Raw genomic sequence first — 17765 nt, forward strand, 5'->3', positions numbered from 1 at the left:
CTCTCCACATCTAGAGGAAAGGTTTCATCAGCAACACAGAAGGGGGTTCTTTACTGTAAGAGCAGTGAGACTGTGGAGCTCTCTCTCCTGGTGACGTGATGGCAAACTTGATAAGAGTAAAAGAGGGGTCTGGAGGTCTTGAGTGTTACAATATTATGTCATGTAATAACTTCAGAACGATCGATAATCCAGGGATTATTTCAGTTGCCAGATTGGATTCAGGAAGGAATTTTGTTTTCCCTGAAATGGAGAAAATTGGCTAGACGAGTCGAAGAGTAGGCTGAACTGCATGTACACAAGTCTGTTCTTGGACTTACACATGTATGTAGGGGTCTTGGCTGGTGCTTCCAGGCTCTTCTGTAAGCTGCTGACTCTGCTGCGCTGACCCAGGGGGTCGTATTTCCCCAAATGAGTCCCACATTCTGGACTTGTCTGTAACTGGAAGAGCTGGGTAGCTTCAGGGGTCGCCTAGCCTGCCCTGAACCTGGTTTCAAAGGAAAGGATTGTGGTAAAGAAAAAGCCTTTGAGTCAATTCACTCCCACCCCCACACACCTTTTGGTGGTTTTCAGGGTCACTGCTTGCTGTCAGTGAATGGGAGTATTCCTTGACCTAAAAGATGGTGCAGAAGCCCCTCCCAGGGCCATATTAAAGGGGTTGACTAGGGTCAGGGTGCAATTCCATGTGCTACAGTGGCTGCCACTAGTACATGTGTCTTGGTGCAGCAATTGATGCTATTACACTAGTGGTCCTGGCGCCCTCAAGCTTCCTTCATATGACAGAAATGCTGTAATATTTCCACTGCTGGTAGTTCTGCAGCATTTGGAGGGATTTCTGAACTCTTCACACCATGATGTGAGTTTTCTGTAACCTTTTTGGAAGAACTGCATTCTGTATCGGCAGTGTCTGTTTATGATGCAGAATGCAACCTCTGAACTATAAGGGTTAAATCCCGCAGCAGATCTACACCATCAGAGGCACCATTTAGGTGTGGATTTGGCTTCTACGATTGTCCAGCCTAAGGGCTGTGGGTTTGCTGTTGCAGAAGGCTTTCAGTGACTGTGCTCAGGCTGAAGCCACCTTCAGGCTGCTATTCCAGACATCTAACTTGGGACGGGCCATGGGACACATCCTGATTGCTGCCAGTGCCCAGGCTTCTTGCTTCAAGCGCAATCAGTGGTCTCCACCAGCAGTAGTGACTCCAGAAAATCAAGGTATGGCACCGTCCCTTACGAGTGGTTGGGTCTGGAACGGCTGCTGTTCTGTGGGTTGATAAATCACTTACTAGATGTTGCAGCAGGGTCTAAGCACATAAACCAACCCCACTTGCTGTTAAGTCTCTGTTCCTGTGGGTGGGCTTCACATGACAACAGCCAGTGGACAGCAAATCAGAAGGATCTTGGACCCCTTAGTGGTCAGCAAGTTAAAGGGGTTGTGCTAGAACCCACTTTATCACCTATTGTGTTAGTTACTGAACTAATGAGGCATGGCACTGCTATACTATTTGTATAGCATGACTGCTGTTTAATTCATGAGGCTGTGCTACGCAATGAGCAGAGATTACAGGTGCTGGGGGGTCTTCACTGCATATGTAACTGGCTCAGTGATAGAAAGCGGTACATACTCTGATAGGGTCACTGTTACTATTAGGGTACCACAGGGGGCAGTACAGAGACCTCTTCCATCTATTTAGACCCAGGATTGTAACGAGGTGGCGCCCTCTCTGTCTAGAGGAAAGAAGGTTTCTACATTGACGCAGAAGAGGACAGCACGGGTTCTCGGGATTGGTGGGGTTCTCAGCGGTGAGACTCCCACCAATCAGACTTTTACGATCTGTCCTTCGGATAGGTGCTAAAAGCCAATGGCGGTCCGACCCCCGTGACCTTTTATGTAAAGCGATTTACCCTTCTCTTTGGTGTCACACAAGTACAAGGCTGCTGAATAGTTAGTGAACATCTAAGAATACTAAGCATGAAAGTCCCAAGTTGGAGAGTGTCCCTAATAACGGGAGTCCGCGGCGTTATGGACATGTGACCTTACGGATATAGTTATTAACCCTTCCACGTCCTGGTTTACATTATAGCATCTGGGGTATATGAGCTGCTCTGAACAGGATGGTGAACTTACGGATTTTCAGGATTGCATGAACTACAGGGCGGGCCAAGGAAAAATAGCCTTGCTTCCATAAGAGGGTTATACAGGCAGCAGTCTAAAAAGAATGCCCATCCCAACCAATCACAACGCAGCCTTCATTTTACCTCCGCCGTGGAAGGATCGAAAGCTGCGCTGTGATTGGCTGCGATGGGCAACAAAGATATTTTCTTTTAGACCGCATTTATAAATCTGCTCTGCGGTCTTCTTCCCGTAACAGCAAATAAGTTATTGGGGAAGGCAATGTGCGGAGCGGATTAATTAAGGAAACGCACGAGGTCTTCGCCGACAAGTACCCAGGTGCTAAACATTGTATTCAGAGCCTGCTTCAGAAATGGCGCCAAACCAGAACTGTCAGAAACATGAAGAAACCGAGGCCGCCGTCAGTCCGAAGTCGTCTGTGACATTAGGCAGCGATTGCAAATCAACTCGAGACGGTCCCAGCGCGGCGGTGTATCCGAACGACGTGTCGGCGCGCGCTGCGATCTCTGAACCCCAAACCATGCTGAATAACGTGTGCGCAGGAACTGGAAGCTAAACGTGTCGGACGGCGGACTCTGATCACTAGATGACTTTTGGACCCATTGCCGCACTTTATGAGGGACGCAGCGCGGTCTCATCAGGTCACGTGAATTCACAGAATACGAGGTAGCGGTCTACTGAAGACCCCGCCTGACTCACGAGAAATCACTGCGCCAACAGAAAACTTGCAATAACCCGCATACTCTCGTTGAACTTAACAAACACTATCCACAGCTTCACCGTTGAAGAGCTGCAGGCAGTATCAGCCAACATATTTAGACGTGCTTAGAAGAGAACGACAACCACTTCCAGGATCTGTTGTAACATGAATAAATTAATAAAGCTTTGGGGGGGGGAAAAAAATCCATTTGGTAATTTTTCAGTTGCAGTATTGTTAGAGACGGGCTACTTTTCCATGGCCCACCCTGTACTGTATGCTGCCTCTGTATTGTGACAAAAAGTCCAATGGGGAGATTTCTTAAGACCGTCATTCCATACTTTATTTTTGGCGTATTTGTGGCCGTTATTGGGGTAGGAATTGAAATCTATGTCTGGTGAAAGCTTCCCTTATGGAAAATGGTAGCAGACTGCACTGCTGCTGTGTGGCCACTAGAGGTCACTGAAAGATAGGAGGATTCTCTTCTGTTCCTGTATAAATCCATCACATAACTAAAGCAGAAGAATTATGTCCGGTATTCTCATCCGCTGCCCCTCCCCTCATTCATTCTTAAGTGACTGAAATATAAAGTCCTATGTAATGCAGAACTGTAAATGCAGCTTGGGATGTGACTAGAGTAATACTGTAGCAGCAGAATTGGGACTAGTATAGTAAGACAAAGTAGCAAACTTGTGAACAGCTGCTCTGGAGGTGGCTGCGCTATAAAACATGATGGAACTGCAGCTCTGGAACTGACACGCAGCAGACATTACTGCGAGGGTCCCGCACAGCTGAATGGGGGGGATTTCATAAAAGTGTTTATGCCGGAATTGTGGAGCAAAAAAGTCGCCTCTTAGTACATCTGACGCATCTTAGGCCCAATGTCCACAGGAAGATCTGCAATATAAGCCGCCCATAGGGCAGCACGGGCGCCCTCACCCGAATTCAAGCATGCGGATTTGTTTTGCGGATATTTTGGTACATAGCAAGCTCCATTTCGGTGCGGCTCCCACGTAGATGGCTTCCGTTGAAGTCAATGGAAGCCAACCAACCCGCGGGAAAGCAGTTTTTTTAAAAAACTACCGCCTATGTGTGCCGACCGGCACTTCCACACCCATCCGCAGTACAGAAAAAAGGAAGACCCGGGTATGTGCAGTCGGTGGCAGGGTTGGATTCCGGGGTGGGCCCCCACATGCCCGTGGACATGAGGCCTTACTCCATCGGCCGTTAGATAAATGTGTCCCCACTTATTTACCACTGCAACAACCCCGTTCCAAGGCGCCAAACAATTCGGCTCTCATCAGAGATGTCCCGGGTTCTGTTCCCCCACCAGCCACATCCCATGTGCCACCACACAGTGCCCTGCCACCACCCTCAGCACAGGATGTGCATCTTCATCGCCATTCCTTCTGAGGTGAGCAGTCGGAACTGGACAGATGATAAGTCGAGAAGAGCTAATGAGGCACTACTACTGGGGCATCCTTACCGTGAGGCACCAACAGGGGCATTTTTACCATGAAGGGGGGGGGGGGGGGCACTTCTATGAGGAGGGCACAACTGAAGGCATTCTTAGTGTCTGTGGGGCATTACTCTCAGTTTCTTTGATGTGTTTGGAGGGCACTACTACTGTGTTTCATACAAAGAAGGCACTATGAAATCTGGGACACAAGGGGGCTCTTACTGCATGGGGGCTTAACAGGAATAGTAATAAACCCTGCTATGAGGGAGGTCATCCTAATCTTCTAGGTGAAGTCAACAGCCCAGACTGTGATTATAAATGCCAACCATCAAGGACAGAACAGCTCTAGGGGTGGGGTTAGAGGCGGAGCTTATCACTTAACGTTTGCTACAGTCCATTGCAGGGATTGCCCCTTTTTGAAGGTTGAGAGGTAAGTCAGTCACAGGACTCAAACTCATTTTTAGTTGCAGAAATCATTGCAACAAATCAGCCGATTACATTGTGTTCAACCTCCAAGTCTGAGGGGGAATAAGGTAGCAGCGCCTCCACAGGGGAAATGAAGTATTACACAGCGCTGCATGTGCTATATGGATGAGCTGGGTCCTCCAGCGGGGGGACTCTTCATTGCTGCTCTCCACTCTACAAATCCAGGATGAGGAGTCGCCCTCCATTATCTCAGATGAAGGAGGAATACGTGTTTACAGAACCGGGCGACCTTTTTATATGACTCGGGCTTATTTCGCACGAGCGCAGGTCGGCCGGCCGTTTCCAAGCTGTGATCTGATATGCGCTGTGCTCTGATGCATTGGATGTCAATGCATCAGATCACATGGGCGTACATGTGAGACGTAAAAACGCCCGGCCGGCCAATATAACGCCGGGCGTTTTTACGTCGGGCCAAAAACATAGTTCTGGAACCCATGGCAGCGGCCGCAGGTGGGAGAGAGTTTAGCAACGTGGCTGCTAAACTCCCTCCCTCTATTCTCCTCCCCTTCCCCCGCGCAGCCTTACTTGTCTTCCTCTCCGCTCGGTCTGTGCAATGGGATGGGGCGGGGTTAAGAGCTGATCTTCCCTACTATTGAGACTATAGACAAGGGTCAGGGCATGGGAGGAGCTAAGTGCCGGCCCCCGCCCCTTGTCCATATCCATCAATGGGAGGCGAGGCGGATCGGTGCTTAGCTCCGCCCCCTCCCATTGCACAGATCGAGCGGGGAGGAAGAAAGGGTAAGCCTGCGATGGGGAGGGAGGGGAAATGGGAGATGGCCTGCTAAAGTCAGCGCATTTGCGCCGGCCTCACCAGGTCATATGAACGGGCGCACAAACGTTTGATTTGCCTGCCCGTTCACCATTTTTTCCCCCCCCCAAACATAGCGTATATATAGCGTGAAAACGGACGACCGATATGCGCTCCTGTAAAAGAGGCCTCCATCCTTCTTATACACCCCAGACTCTCCAGCTCCCTACAGGCCCGACACGGGCGGCTGACAGCCAATCACTAGAGTGCTGTAGACTGGTGCCGATTGGCAGGAACTACGTCCTATAACTAGAGTGCGGCTGATTTTCTGATGACTGACAGCTGTTAACTAGAGTGCTGCTATATGTTGTGCGATGTTTATGGGCAGCCTGTTACATACATTGTCTGCTGATGATTGACAGTCATTAGCGGTCATCAGTGGGGTGCGGTGCATTCTCTGCTGATGAGCGGTAACGACCGTCAATGATTAACATCAGGGTGCAGGACACATTCTGATCCTGAGGGCTGACAGTGATTACCCCTCCTCACTAGAGTGCTGTGTATGCCCAGACGCTGATGATTGATGGGCATTACACTACATCGCTGCTAATGAGCGACGGTAATTACCCCTCACCACTGTACATGCTCAGGTGCTGATGATTGACACAGATTAGAGTGCTGCACATTGCTTGAGGTCTATGGACAGCAATTACAGCTTTTAGAGTGCGACGAATTGTCTAATGCAGATGACCGACAGCCATTGCAGCTCACGGCTGCAGTGCGGTCATAACGGACAGCCAGTGCAGGTCACCGCTGAGATGCGGCACATTGCCTGCTTTGTGTGCCATGGCAACGTTATAGTTGTCTCCTGATCTGAGAAAGCTGTCCTCAGGATATATTGCACCCACGTGCTGGGAGACGCAGATAACAGTCCCCTCCTCCGGTCTGGAATGCTGAGGAGCGGCTCTATCACTCTTGAGTGTTGACATTTATAATGACAGTCTGGTGACGTCACCTAGAAGATCGGGACATCCCTTATTACGACCGGAAATTTCCGTTGCTGCTCTTCTGCATGCTATAAATCAGTCCCTGTGAAATAATAACGTAATAGTATGCTCACAGTGATGTCACCGCTGCTCTCTAGTCCATAGACTGCATTCTCAGTGATGTCACCGCTGCTCTCTAGTCTATGGATAGTCTGCATTATCACTGAGGTCACCGCTGCTCTCTAGTTAATAGGCTCCAGTCTCAGTGAGGTCACCGCTGCTCTCTAGTCTATAGGCTCCATTCTCGGTGAGGTCACCGCTGCGCTCTAGTCTATGGATAGTCTGCATTATCACTGATGTCACCGCTGCTCTCTAGTCCATAGACTCCATTCTCAGCGATGTCACCGCTGCTCTGTAGTCAATAGGCTCCATTCTCAGTAAGGTCACCGCTGCTCTCTAGTCTATGGATAGTCTGCATTCTCAGTGATGTTACCGCTGCTTTCCAGTCAATAGGCTCCATTCTCAGTGATGTCATCGCTGCTCTCTAGTCTATGGATAGTCTGCATTATCACTGATGTCACCGCTGCTCTTTAGTGATGGATAGTCTGCATTATCACTGATGTCACAGCTGCTCTCTAGTCCATAGACTTCATTCTCAGTGATGTCACCGCTGCTCTTAGTCAATACTCTGCATTCTTAGTTATGCCATCACTGCTCTCTAGTCTATGGATAGTCTGCATTATCACTGATGTTACCGCGGCTCTCTAGGCAATACTCTGCATTCTTAGTTAGGTCATCGCTGCTCTCTTGTATATGGATAGGCTCCATTGTCAGTGATGTCACCGCTGCTCTCTAGTCTATGGATAGCCTGCATTATCACTGATGTCACCGCTGCTCTTTAGAGATGGATAGGCTGCATTATCACCGGTCGCTGATGCTCTCTAGTATATGGATAGGCTCCATTCTCAGTGATGTCACTGCTGCTCTCTAGTATATGGATAGGCTCCATTCTCAGTGATGTCACTGCTGCTCTCTAGTATATGGATAGGCTCCATTCTCAGTGATGTCACTGCTGCTCTCTAGTATATGGATAGGCTCCATTCTCAGTGATGTCACTACCTTCTAGCTTTTCGGCAACATCGAGCATTTAGCATTTTCTGCATGTCTCACAACTACTTCAGGCCATGCACATTATCATATTTTTAACCCTTACTCCCTGTGGTTTTGCAGAGCTTTCCGAATTCAGACCTCCACGGTTGGACTCTTCCTGCCCTTACTTTACAAAAATGCTTCTGAGATTCAATGCAATTTTTTTTTTTTTACAAAATGATCAAAAAATGTAAATGTACCGTTTAATAATAACGAGAACATTCCAGTCCTGAATACAAAAACGAGAAAGGAATCACAAATATCTTCCCAAACATCCGGCTGTCCTTGGCTTCTATCCTAGCGAGAGAGACTGGACGGCGGCTAGATCCACCCGGCAGTAAACGCACTGCAACTCTCCAGTAAGATAATGTAGAGAAAAGCTCCGGCGGTGGAGATTTCAGCGGTCTGTCCGTCTCAGACACAAGACCCCGGGTTATGGGTCAATGACGGCAGTGATCACCACAGCCCGATTAGACCTTCTCAATCACTGGGGTGTCTGCCGCCTTCTTGCCCTTCTTCTTCATCCTACCCCTCGCATAGACACGGAGGAATAAGGCAAGAAACACCACGGCGACTCCCACCGCTCCCACTGGGGTGACCGGGTGGCCGTAGAGTAAACAAGACAAGAGGATGGCCAACGCCTGGCGTAGAGTCATTATGATGGTAAAAATGGCGGCCCCAAACTTGTTTATGGTATAAAATATGAAGAGTTGGCCAAAAGCCGAGCAGACAGACAGGAGAGCGGCGTGAAAAGCGAAGTCTGGGTGCCGGGACATGAAGTGGATGGCATCTTGCAAAGCCCCCTGTTCCAGCAGAGAGAAGACTGTGAAGAGGCAGGAGAAAAGGTTGACGCCGAACATCATCTGCACGGAGGACATCTTGTACTTGAAGAGAGAGTCTTGCCAGTTGGAGGTGAAGCTGTCGAACACAATGTATCCCGCCAAGATGATCACGCCAGAGAAGGTGGTGACCCCAGAAGCCCGGTGACCTCCCCCATTGGACAGTAAGAACATGCTGACCCCGACCGATATGAGGACAGCAGTAAAGTACTCCCAGTATTCGTAGCTCTTGTGCGAGACCAGTTTACCCATCAACATGACTGGGATGACTTTGGAAGCTTTGGCCAAGACCTGCGTGGGAAAACTGATGAACTTGAGCGCTTCGTACTGACACCAGCTGCTCAGGATGTTGGAGAGAGACGCGAAGGAGTATTTGTACATGGGCGCCCCGTGGCGCGGCTGCTTGGTGAGAGCGCAGTAAATCCCAGCCACAGTGAAAGCCAAGATACGGTTCATGAAGACCAAGAACTGAGAGTCTCTAAACTTCTCCCCTGGACTTCCGGGCTCCACGGAGGAGTAAGTCCGGGTCATCACTCGCTCTTGTAAGACACCCCAGGTCAGGTAAGAGATCTGTGAAGACAATGAGGAAGCGTGAGTGCGACTGGCTGATGGCATCGCATCAGCCCCAATGAGCTGACAGAAGGAGCTCCCCCTTTTCTTAACCACCATGGTCAGCCCCGTGCCTTCACTACGCCATATTGTGTAGCCTTATGGGAAAATTAAAAACACACAAAACTATTTCAACGTAGTTTTAGGGGATTTATTTTTTTACGGCGTACACCATGTGCAATAAATATTACATTACCTTTATTCTACGGGTCATTACAATTATGACAACACCACATTAAGGCCGCCTGCAGACGAGCGGGTCGGATCCGGCAGAGAGAATTCTCGCCGCGGGACCCGACCCGAGAGCCTGCAGGGACGAGCGCGTACTTACCTGCGCCTGGCGGCCCCGGCTCTTTCATGTGCTGGCTGCGGCGCATGCGCAGACCGGAGCTGGCGGCCGGGTGAGTGCGTGCCCCGGTTTGGACATGCCGCGGTTTGTTTGCCGCACGAGATTTCGCGCGGCCGTCTGCATAGGAGTGCGTATTGTAATGCACTCCTATGCAAACATTCAGTGGCGGGATTTCCGCCCGTGTGCAGGCGGCCTTATAGAGATTTTATTATGTTTTACGACTTTTGTTAAACAAAACAAAAAAGTCTTTTATATTGTGCAAGAGAGTGTTTTTTGTTCGTCACCACATTCCAAGAACAGAGCATTTAAGGCTGTATGAGGGCTTGTTTTTTGCAGGAGGACTTGTAGTTTTTATTGGCATTGTTATGAGGTATATATATATATGACTTAATTACCTGCAATTCCTTTTTTTAAAGGGAATTTCCTGCGCTGGATGAACGATGTAATACTTTATAGCAGATTGTTAGATACGTGGCGTTACCAATTATGTGGAGAGTTTTTGCTTCTTATTTTTGCAATATTTAAAGGGAACCTGTCACCGGCTAGGAGCACCATAAACTAAGTTCTGATCATAGAGCAGGTTCCCAGGAGTGCAGGGAGGTATTCTTTATACCTACCTGCCTTACGATGCTCGCATGCAGACCGTGTCATCAGACTGAAAGCTGATGGCTGTGTGCGCTCACTGCTATAGGGATCCATAGGAGCGCATGCACACAGCCTTCAGTCTGATAACATGGTGACTTTCGGGGTGACAGAGCAGGCACCGAGAGTTACGCACACATTATATATCTATACCTTCCCTATGAGAACCCCAAAGCATTGTATTAAAAAAAACAAACATTTACTTTTTTGGGTAAAAACTAATCATTCAAACTTGTGTGGATCATGCAAGCAGCATGGGGACCGTGTTATCAGACTGAAGACTGTACACACGGCTCCCATTGATCTCTATGGGATAGGGCGTACAGAGCATTCAGCTTAGTCTGATGACACTGTCTGAATGTATAAAAAACACCCCCCTGCACTATGAGCATCATAACTACGGTCAATAATGACTGTGGCATATGTGGAGTTAAGGGGCGTAGAGGAGGGATTAGGAGAGGGAGTGCTCATTTTCTCACCCCTTTTATGGGGAAAGGAAAAAACATCCAAAAAATGTGATAATCAGAGTAAATATGCTCTCCCACTGATAAGGAAGGGGTGATAGCATGAACAAAAGGTCCAAGTTACCCTCCCCTGGGACAGGAGAGTCACAGATAGATCAGAACAGAGGAAAACAAACAGCTGGAAATTCAGTATTTCCAACTCCAATTCAAACGGCTGTGGCTCGGGTTCTATCAGCGCTACGGACACGATTCTGGTGTCATTTTACAGCCAAAAATCTTAGTTCTGAAAGACTTCTAGTCCCATCAAAAACGTCAGTCCCATACGTCAACCGATATATCAAACCCAAGACAGGACTGCAGGGATGATCATTAAATAATGGTTTATTGAGAATTACAAAAGAATGCCCCTGGACGAAGCTGATGGTTCACACTGAGGTCTACAATCAGTGTAAGGGCTCATGTTCACGGACATGTTTTTAATCGCATATTAGGCACGCAACGTATGACCGTGAGAACGTAAACCCTGCATGTCGATTCGCGCAGAAAAAAAAAAGATCGTAGCATGCTCAATTTCTCAGCGTACCACCTAGCGAGAACCCTATACTTTTGTATGGGCAGCATTCGCAATGCTTTCCATATGGAATACATTGTGTATGGGCAGCAATTAATATGCCACCCAGCCATGAAACAGAGCAAAAAAAAAAAAAAAAGACAGTCACGCTGCATAACATAGCGTGCATGATATACGTGGTCATGCACAGCACACTCGCTGTCCATACGCGGTCTCTGCCTGCCAGAGCCAGCATCACACGGATGGGTAGAAGGCTGTTGGGCACCCAGTGTTTTACCCATGCGCCCCAACACATAGCTTGCTGCCCGGGTCTCCATTTCTCAATATGGGTTACCCAAGATGACAACTTGTCTCGGACTCAGTTATAGAGCAGCGGCGCCATCTTTTACCTGGAGGCCGGCCGCACAGAAGAGCAGTTTAAAGGCTTGCTGTGTGGTGGAGGGGTCCCCATCTACGCGGGTGCTGGATGAAGGGTCATCGGCTGCCAGTGACTTTGACTCATGTCCGAATACACAAGACTTCACCAAGGGGAAACAGATCCCCCGACCTGCGGGACGACAGAAGGAGAAGAATATACAAATTACAGAGTTTATATGTAAACGGCGGCGACAAACTGGAGCCCTAATGTATCACGGTCGCAGCTTCTCCATCGGTGACATCACCAGAGATATGAGGAGTCTGCAGGCACCATATATACACGCTTGTACGAGAAAACGTGCTGAGAGCAATGGCGCTGCATATGAGGCATGCAACATGAGACAACGGGCGCCGCGGCACATTGGCACGACAAGACGATGGGCGCAGGTATGCACCAGCACATGACAAGTGTGAAAGGATACCCAAATCATACGTGGCTCCTACACTACTTACCCGTCTCCAGGTAGTTGCGCCGTTTGAGGTACTGTATGAGCAGGCAGCCTGGTATGAGGATGGTCCCGTAACCAGCGATATTCACGATAAACCGCACCAGCCAGAATTCTGTCCATGTGTCCTGAGCGGGGGCCGCGGGGGGCGGCTCTTCAGCGGACACGCCCAGGAGGATAACGAGGAGGAGCAGACACCTGGGGGAGATGAGAGAAGGTTACACAGGATGTACTACAACCTCCAGCACACCAACACTTGGGGTGACTACAAAGGAGGGTCATTCCAGAATAAATCACCCCAACATCCCGGATTTTTACAAAAGTTTGCCACTTTAATTACCAGAACGTATATAAGAATCTTAGTCTTCAGACCCATCAGGTCACGGGGTCAAGAAATACAAAGGGGGTCAATTTTCCGAAGATCACTAAGAACCATCATTTTTAATGATTCATATCTCGGATACGTAGACTTGTAACATTTTCCATAACACAGTAATTCCAATACAAGTTAAAGGGGTTAAATGTGATAATCAGAGTAAATATGCTCTCCCACTGATAAGGAAGGGGTGATAACATGAACAAAAGGTCCAAGTCACCCTCCCCTGGGACAGGAGAGTCACAGATAGATCAGAGGAGAGGGGAACAAACAGCTGGAAATTCAGTATTTCCAACTCCAATTCAAACAGCTGTAGCTCAGGTTCTATCGGCGCTACAGACACGATTCTGGTGTCGTTTTACAGCCAAAAATCTTGGTTCTGAAAGACTTGGAACTAAAGCCGTCTGAAGTAGAATGAACTCTGTCCAAAACGGTAATGTCCTTTTCCTGAGAATCCTATAAGATGACAACTATAGTCCCTTCAAAACGTCAGTCCCATACATCAACCGATATAACAATGTACTCAAGAGGGCAAGTATATGTTTCATGGGGGCCCTACTACTGTCACTGTTACTACAGGGGTCGATATAAGGGGCATTATAACTAATAATAGTGTTCCCTATATCAGCGTCAGTAGTAATCGTATTACTACTGGGATCCACTGTGGGGGACCCCATTACTACTGAGGCCACTAAGGGGGACACTATTACTAATGAGGCCACTCTGCACGTGGCAGTATAATCAAACAGACTTACGGTATATTTACACGTTGCTGACATGCTGCGGAATGTCCAAGCCGCTGATGTCATGCTATGTGGCGCTCCCCCTCACCTCCTCCGCAGGTTTCCCTCATCAGGTGCAGCGCTGCTGGACAGGCGAGATCACTGCAGGCTGGTGGGAACCAGAAGGCAGGAGCGCTGACAGCAGAAGGCCTAAGGAGGAGGTGAGGGGGAGCGCCGCATAGTATGACATCAGTTGTGGATACACGGCTAATTTTCAGTCACAATTCGCACCAACGGCACGGACTTTGACAGTTTTGTGGATGAGATGCCGCGGTATTTACTCCGTTTTTTTTTTTTAACCGGCGCTGTACTTTTTATAAAACGACAGAGGCAACACATGGCGGTAAGCCCCGCCCCTGACCACACCCCTCCCCCCCGCTGTGACCGTGGGGAAATCTGGTCACCTTATTGTTATATACACTTAGTATTGCACAAGGGTTAAAAATTTAGTTGGAAAGAATAAATAAATATCGGCGATGGTCGGGTGTGTCCCCCCCCCCCCCCCCCCCGTCCTGGAATGACCCCAACAGTCCCTCTCCACTGCCAATGATACGTACGTGCCATCATTACCGATACCAACAGCCTCGTCCCTGGCGCACTGAAAACATGGCCTTACTGACATTTTGTACCTCTTACACTGAACGTTTCCTGCCCTCACCTGTTGCCCCATGCCCTGGGCAATTTTAGGGTCCCAGTATCAGAGTGAGGGGCTGCAGGGCAGGAGATACAGGCGCCAGGGCTGGTGATGGGGGCCACAGAGGTTTCACTGATTAGGGGGCACATAATTAATAAGTCTGAAATCCTCAATTATCAGAACTGTCTAGAAAGAACACCAGTTTGTTGCCCTCAGTAATATTTGCCTTAATGCTGCGGTACAGTGAAAGCTGCGCGGCGATTGGTTGCTCGGGGCAACAAGACCGTTCTGCCAGATCTGCTATGTCCTCAGAGCGGTTGGAGATAAGAGGTTATCTGCAGCTACAGGGCGGATATCAGCCCAGAGACACAACTCATGTGAGACCCCGGAAACAGAGGACATTATAATGCATCACGGCTCGTCCGTCTATTAACCCCTTCAACGGCAGGGGTTTTCCCCCTTTTTGCATCGCTACATAAGCCAATAAGATTCTCCTGAAAGCAGTTTGTAAAACCAATCGCCCCCTCTTTCGGGGCGGAACACCCTTTCAGTGCCAGGGCCCTTCAGTGAGGATACATCCACTTGGTGAAACTCCAAGAAACGTTTGGCTGCCGCCGAGGGGAACGTCCCAACATACCGGCAGAGGATCAGAGCCGGACATCTCCACAATACGTCCTTTTAACTCAGGCGATGTAGAGCAGACATATTGCTCACAAAATATAGTACTGCCCCCCCCCCCCCCCCCCCCCGCACACAAAGTAACTTATTTCACCGCGGTGCGCAGAGGGCGGAGTGCGAGAGGTGGAAAAAAATAAAAATACGATGAATAGTTTCAGATTTGATCTCCCCCACAATGTGACCCGTATTGGTACGATCCATCGGAAAACCGACTGAAATCATTTAGGGTGGAAAATTAAAAAATAAGAACATTGCATCAATATGCGCACCCTAAACGATGGCGGCATTCAGTCTTTTTGGGTCGGTGTCTATCGGCATGGCACAACTTGACTTGGAAATATTTGCCCGCTCTTCCTTGTTAAAGTGCTCCAAGTCTGTCAGACTGCGTGGGCATCTCATGTGTAGCGCCCTCTTCAGGTCACCCACAGATCCTCAATGGCATTCAGGTCGGGGTTCTGGTTGGGTCATTCCAGATCTTATCTTCTGCTTCCGCCGTTCTCTTGGTGACTTGGAAGTCGGCTTTGGGTCGTCGTGCTGAAAGGTGCAACTCATCTTCAGCTTTTTAGCCGAGGCCTGTCAATCTTTTCTTCCGCTCATAGAATACACGATTCATATCAGTACTGCCCCGCCGTGGACAAGAAGACAGCTGCTCCAATAGCGCCGCCCCGCCGTGGACAAGAAGACAGCTGCTCCAATAGCGCCCCCCCCCGCCGTGGACAAGAAGACAGCTGCTCCAATAGCGCCCCCCCCCGCCGTGGACAAGAAGACAGCTGCTCCAATAGCGCCCCCCCGCCGTGGACAAGAAGACAGCTGCTCCAATAGCGCCCCCCCCCCGCCGTGGACAAGAAGACAGCTGCTCCAATAGCGCCCCCCCCGCCGTGGACAAGAAGACAGCTGCTCCAATAGCGCCCCCCCCGCCGTGAACAAGAAGACAGCTGCTCCAATAGCGCCCCCCCCGCCGTGGACAAGAAGACAGCTGCTCCAATAGCGCCCCCCCTGCCGTGGACAAGAAGACAGCTGCTCCAATAGCGCCCCCGCCGTGGACAAGAAGACAGCTGCTCCAATAGCGCCCCCCCCCCCGCCGTGGACAAGAAGACAGCTGCTCCAATAGCGCCCCCCCCCCCGCCGTGGACAAGAAGACAGCTGCTCCAATAGCGCCCCCCCCCCCCGCCGTGGACAAGAAGACAGCTGCTCCAATAGCGCCCCCCCCCGCCGTGGACAAGAAGACAGCTGCTCCAATAGCGCCCCCCCCCCCCCCGCCGTGGACAAGAAGACAGCTGCTCAATAGCGCCCCCCCCCCCCCGCCGTGGACAAGAAGACAGCTGCTCCAATAGCGCCCCCCCCCCCCGCCGTGGACAAGAAGACAGCTGCTCCAATAGCGCCCCCCCCCCCCCCGCCGTGGACAAGAAGACAGCTGCTCCAATAGCACCCCCCCCCCACCGTGGACAAGAAGATAGCTGCTCCAATAGCGCCCCCCCCCGCCGTGGACAAGAAGACAGCTGCTCCAATAGCGCCCCCCCCCCCACCGTGGACAAGAAGACAGCTGCTCCAATAGCGCCCCCCCCCCCCGCCGTGGACAAAAAGACAGCTGCTCCAATAGCGCCCCCCCCCCCGCCGTGGACAAAAAGACAGCTGCTCCAATAGTGCCCCCCGCCGTGGACAAGAAGACAGCTGCTCCAATAGCCCCCCCGCCGTGGACAAGAAGACAGCTGCTCCAATAGCCCCCCCCCCCCCGCCGTGGACAAGAAGACAGCTGCTTCAATAGCCCCCCCCCCCGCCGTGGACAAGACGACAGCTGCTCCAATAGCGCCCCTCCCCCGCCGTGGACAAGAATATAACTACTATAATACTGCCCCCCTATGTACAAGAATATAACTACTATAATACTGCCCCCCTATGTACAAGACGACAACTACTATAATACTGCCCCCCTATGTACAAGACGACAACTACTATAATACTGCCCCCCTATGTACAAGACGACAACTACTATAATACTGCCCCCCTATGTACAAGACGACAACTACTATAATACTGCCCCCCTATGTACAAGACGACAACTACTATAATACTGCCCCCCTATGTACAAGACGACAACTACTATAATACTGCCCCCCTATGTACAAGAATATAACTACTATAATACTGCCCCCTATGTACAAGAATATAACTACTATAATACTGCCCCCTGTGTACAAGAATATAACTACTATAATACTGCCCCCTGTGTACAAGACTATAACTACTATAATACTGCTCCCTATGTACAAGAATATAACTACTATAATACTGCCCCCTATGGACAAGACTATAACTACTATAATACTGCCCCCTGTGTACAAGAATATAACTACTATAATACTGCCCCCTGTGTACAAGAATATAACTACTATAATACTGCCTCCTGTGTACAAGAATATAACTACTATAATACTGCCTCCTGTGTACAAGAATATAACTACTATAATACTGCCTCCTATGTACAAGAATATAACTACTATAATACTGCCCCCTATGTACAAGAATATAACTACTATAATACTGCCCCCTATGTACAAGAATATAACTTCTATAATACTGCCCCTATGTACAAGAATATAACTACTATAATGCTGCCCCCTATGTACAAGAATATAACTACTATAATACTGCCCATGGACAAGAATATAACTACTATAATACTGCCCCCTATGTACAAGACTATAACTACTATAATACTGCTCCCTATGTACAAGAATATAACTACTATAATACTGCCCCCTATGGACAAGACTATAACTACTATAATACTGCCCCCTGTGTACAAGAATATAACTACTATAATACTGCCTCCTGTGTACAAGAATATAACTACTATAATACTGCCTCCTGTGTACAAGAATATAACTACTATAATACTGCTCCTATGTACTAGAATATAACTACTATAATACTGCCCCCTATGTACAAGAATATAACTACTATAATACTGCTCTCTATGCACAAGAATATAACTACTATAATACTGCCCCCTATGTACAAGAATATAACTACTATAATACTGCTCTCTATGCACAAGAATATAACTACTATAATACTGTCCCCTATGTACTAGAATATAACTACTATAATACTGCCCCCTATGGACAGGAATGTACCTGCTATAATACTGCCCCCTAATGTACAAGAATATAACTACTATAATACTGCTCCTATGTACAAGAATATAACTACTATAATACTGCCCCCTATGTACAAGAATATAACTACTATAATACTGCTCTCTATGCACAAGAATATAACTACTATAATACTGCCTCCTA

General features: G+C 48.9%; 1 protein-coding gene across 1 annotated transcript in view; it reads right to left on the minus strand.

Moving 5' to 3' along the window:
* Window positions 1-7845: 7845 nt before the first annotated feature.
* Window positions 7846-17765, minus strand: part of SLC35B2 (solute carrier family 35 member B2) — a 16607-nt gene continuing 6687 nt past the window's right edge. The window contains exons 2-4 of the mRNA XM_066595219.1: window positions 12001-12191; window positions 11520-11677; window positions 7846-9065 (exon numbers count right to left, since the gene is read on the minus strand). Of these exons, the coding sequence (XP_066451316.1) occupies window positions 8127-9065; window positions 11520-11677; window positions 12001-12191 (1288 nt within the window). The 3' untranslated portion in view covers window positions 7846-8126. The remainder of the gene's footprint in view (window positions 9066-11519; window positions 11678-12000; window positions 12192-17765) is intronic.

This window comes from Eleutherodactylus coqui, chromosome 3 (genome assembly GCF_035609145.1).
Source record: "Eleutherodactylus coqui strain aEleCoq1 chromosome 3, aEleCoq1.hap1, whole genome shotgun sequence".
Taxonomy (NCBI): domain Eukaryota; kingdom Metazoa; phylum Chordata; class Amphibia; order Anura; family Eleutherodactylidae; genus Eleutherodactylus; species Eleutherodactylus coqui.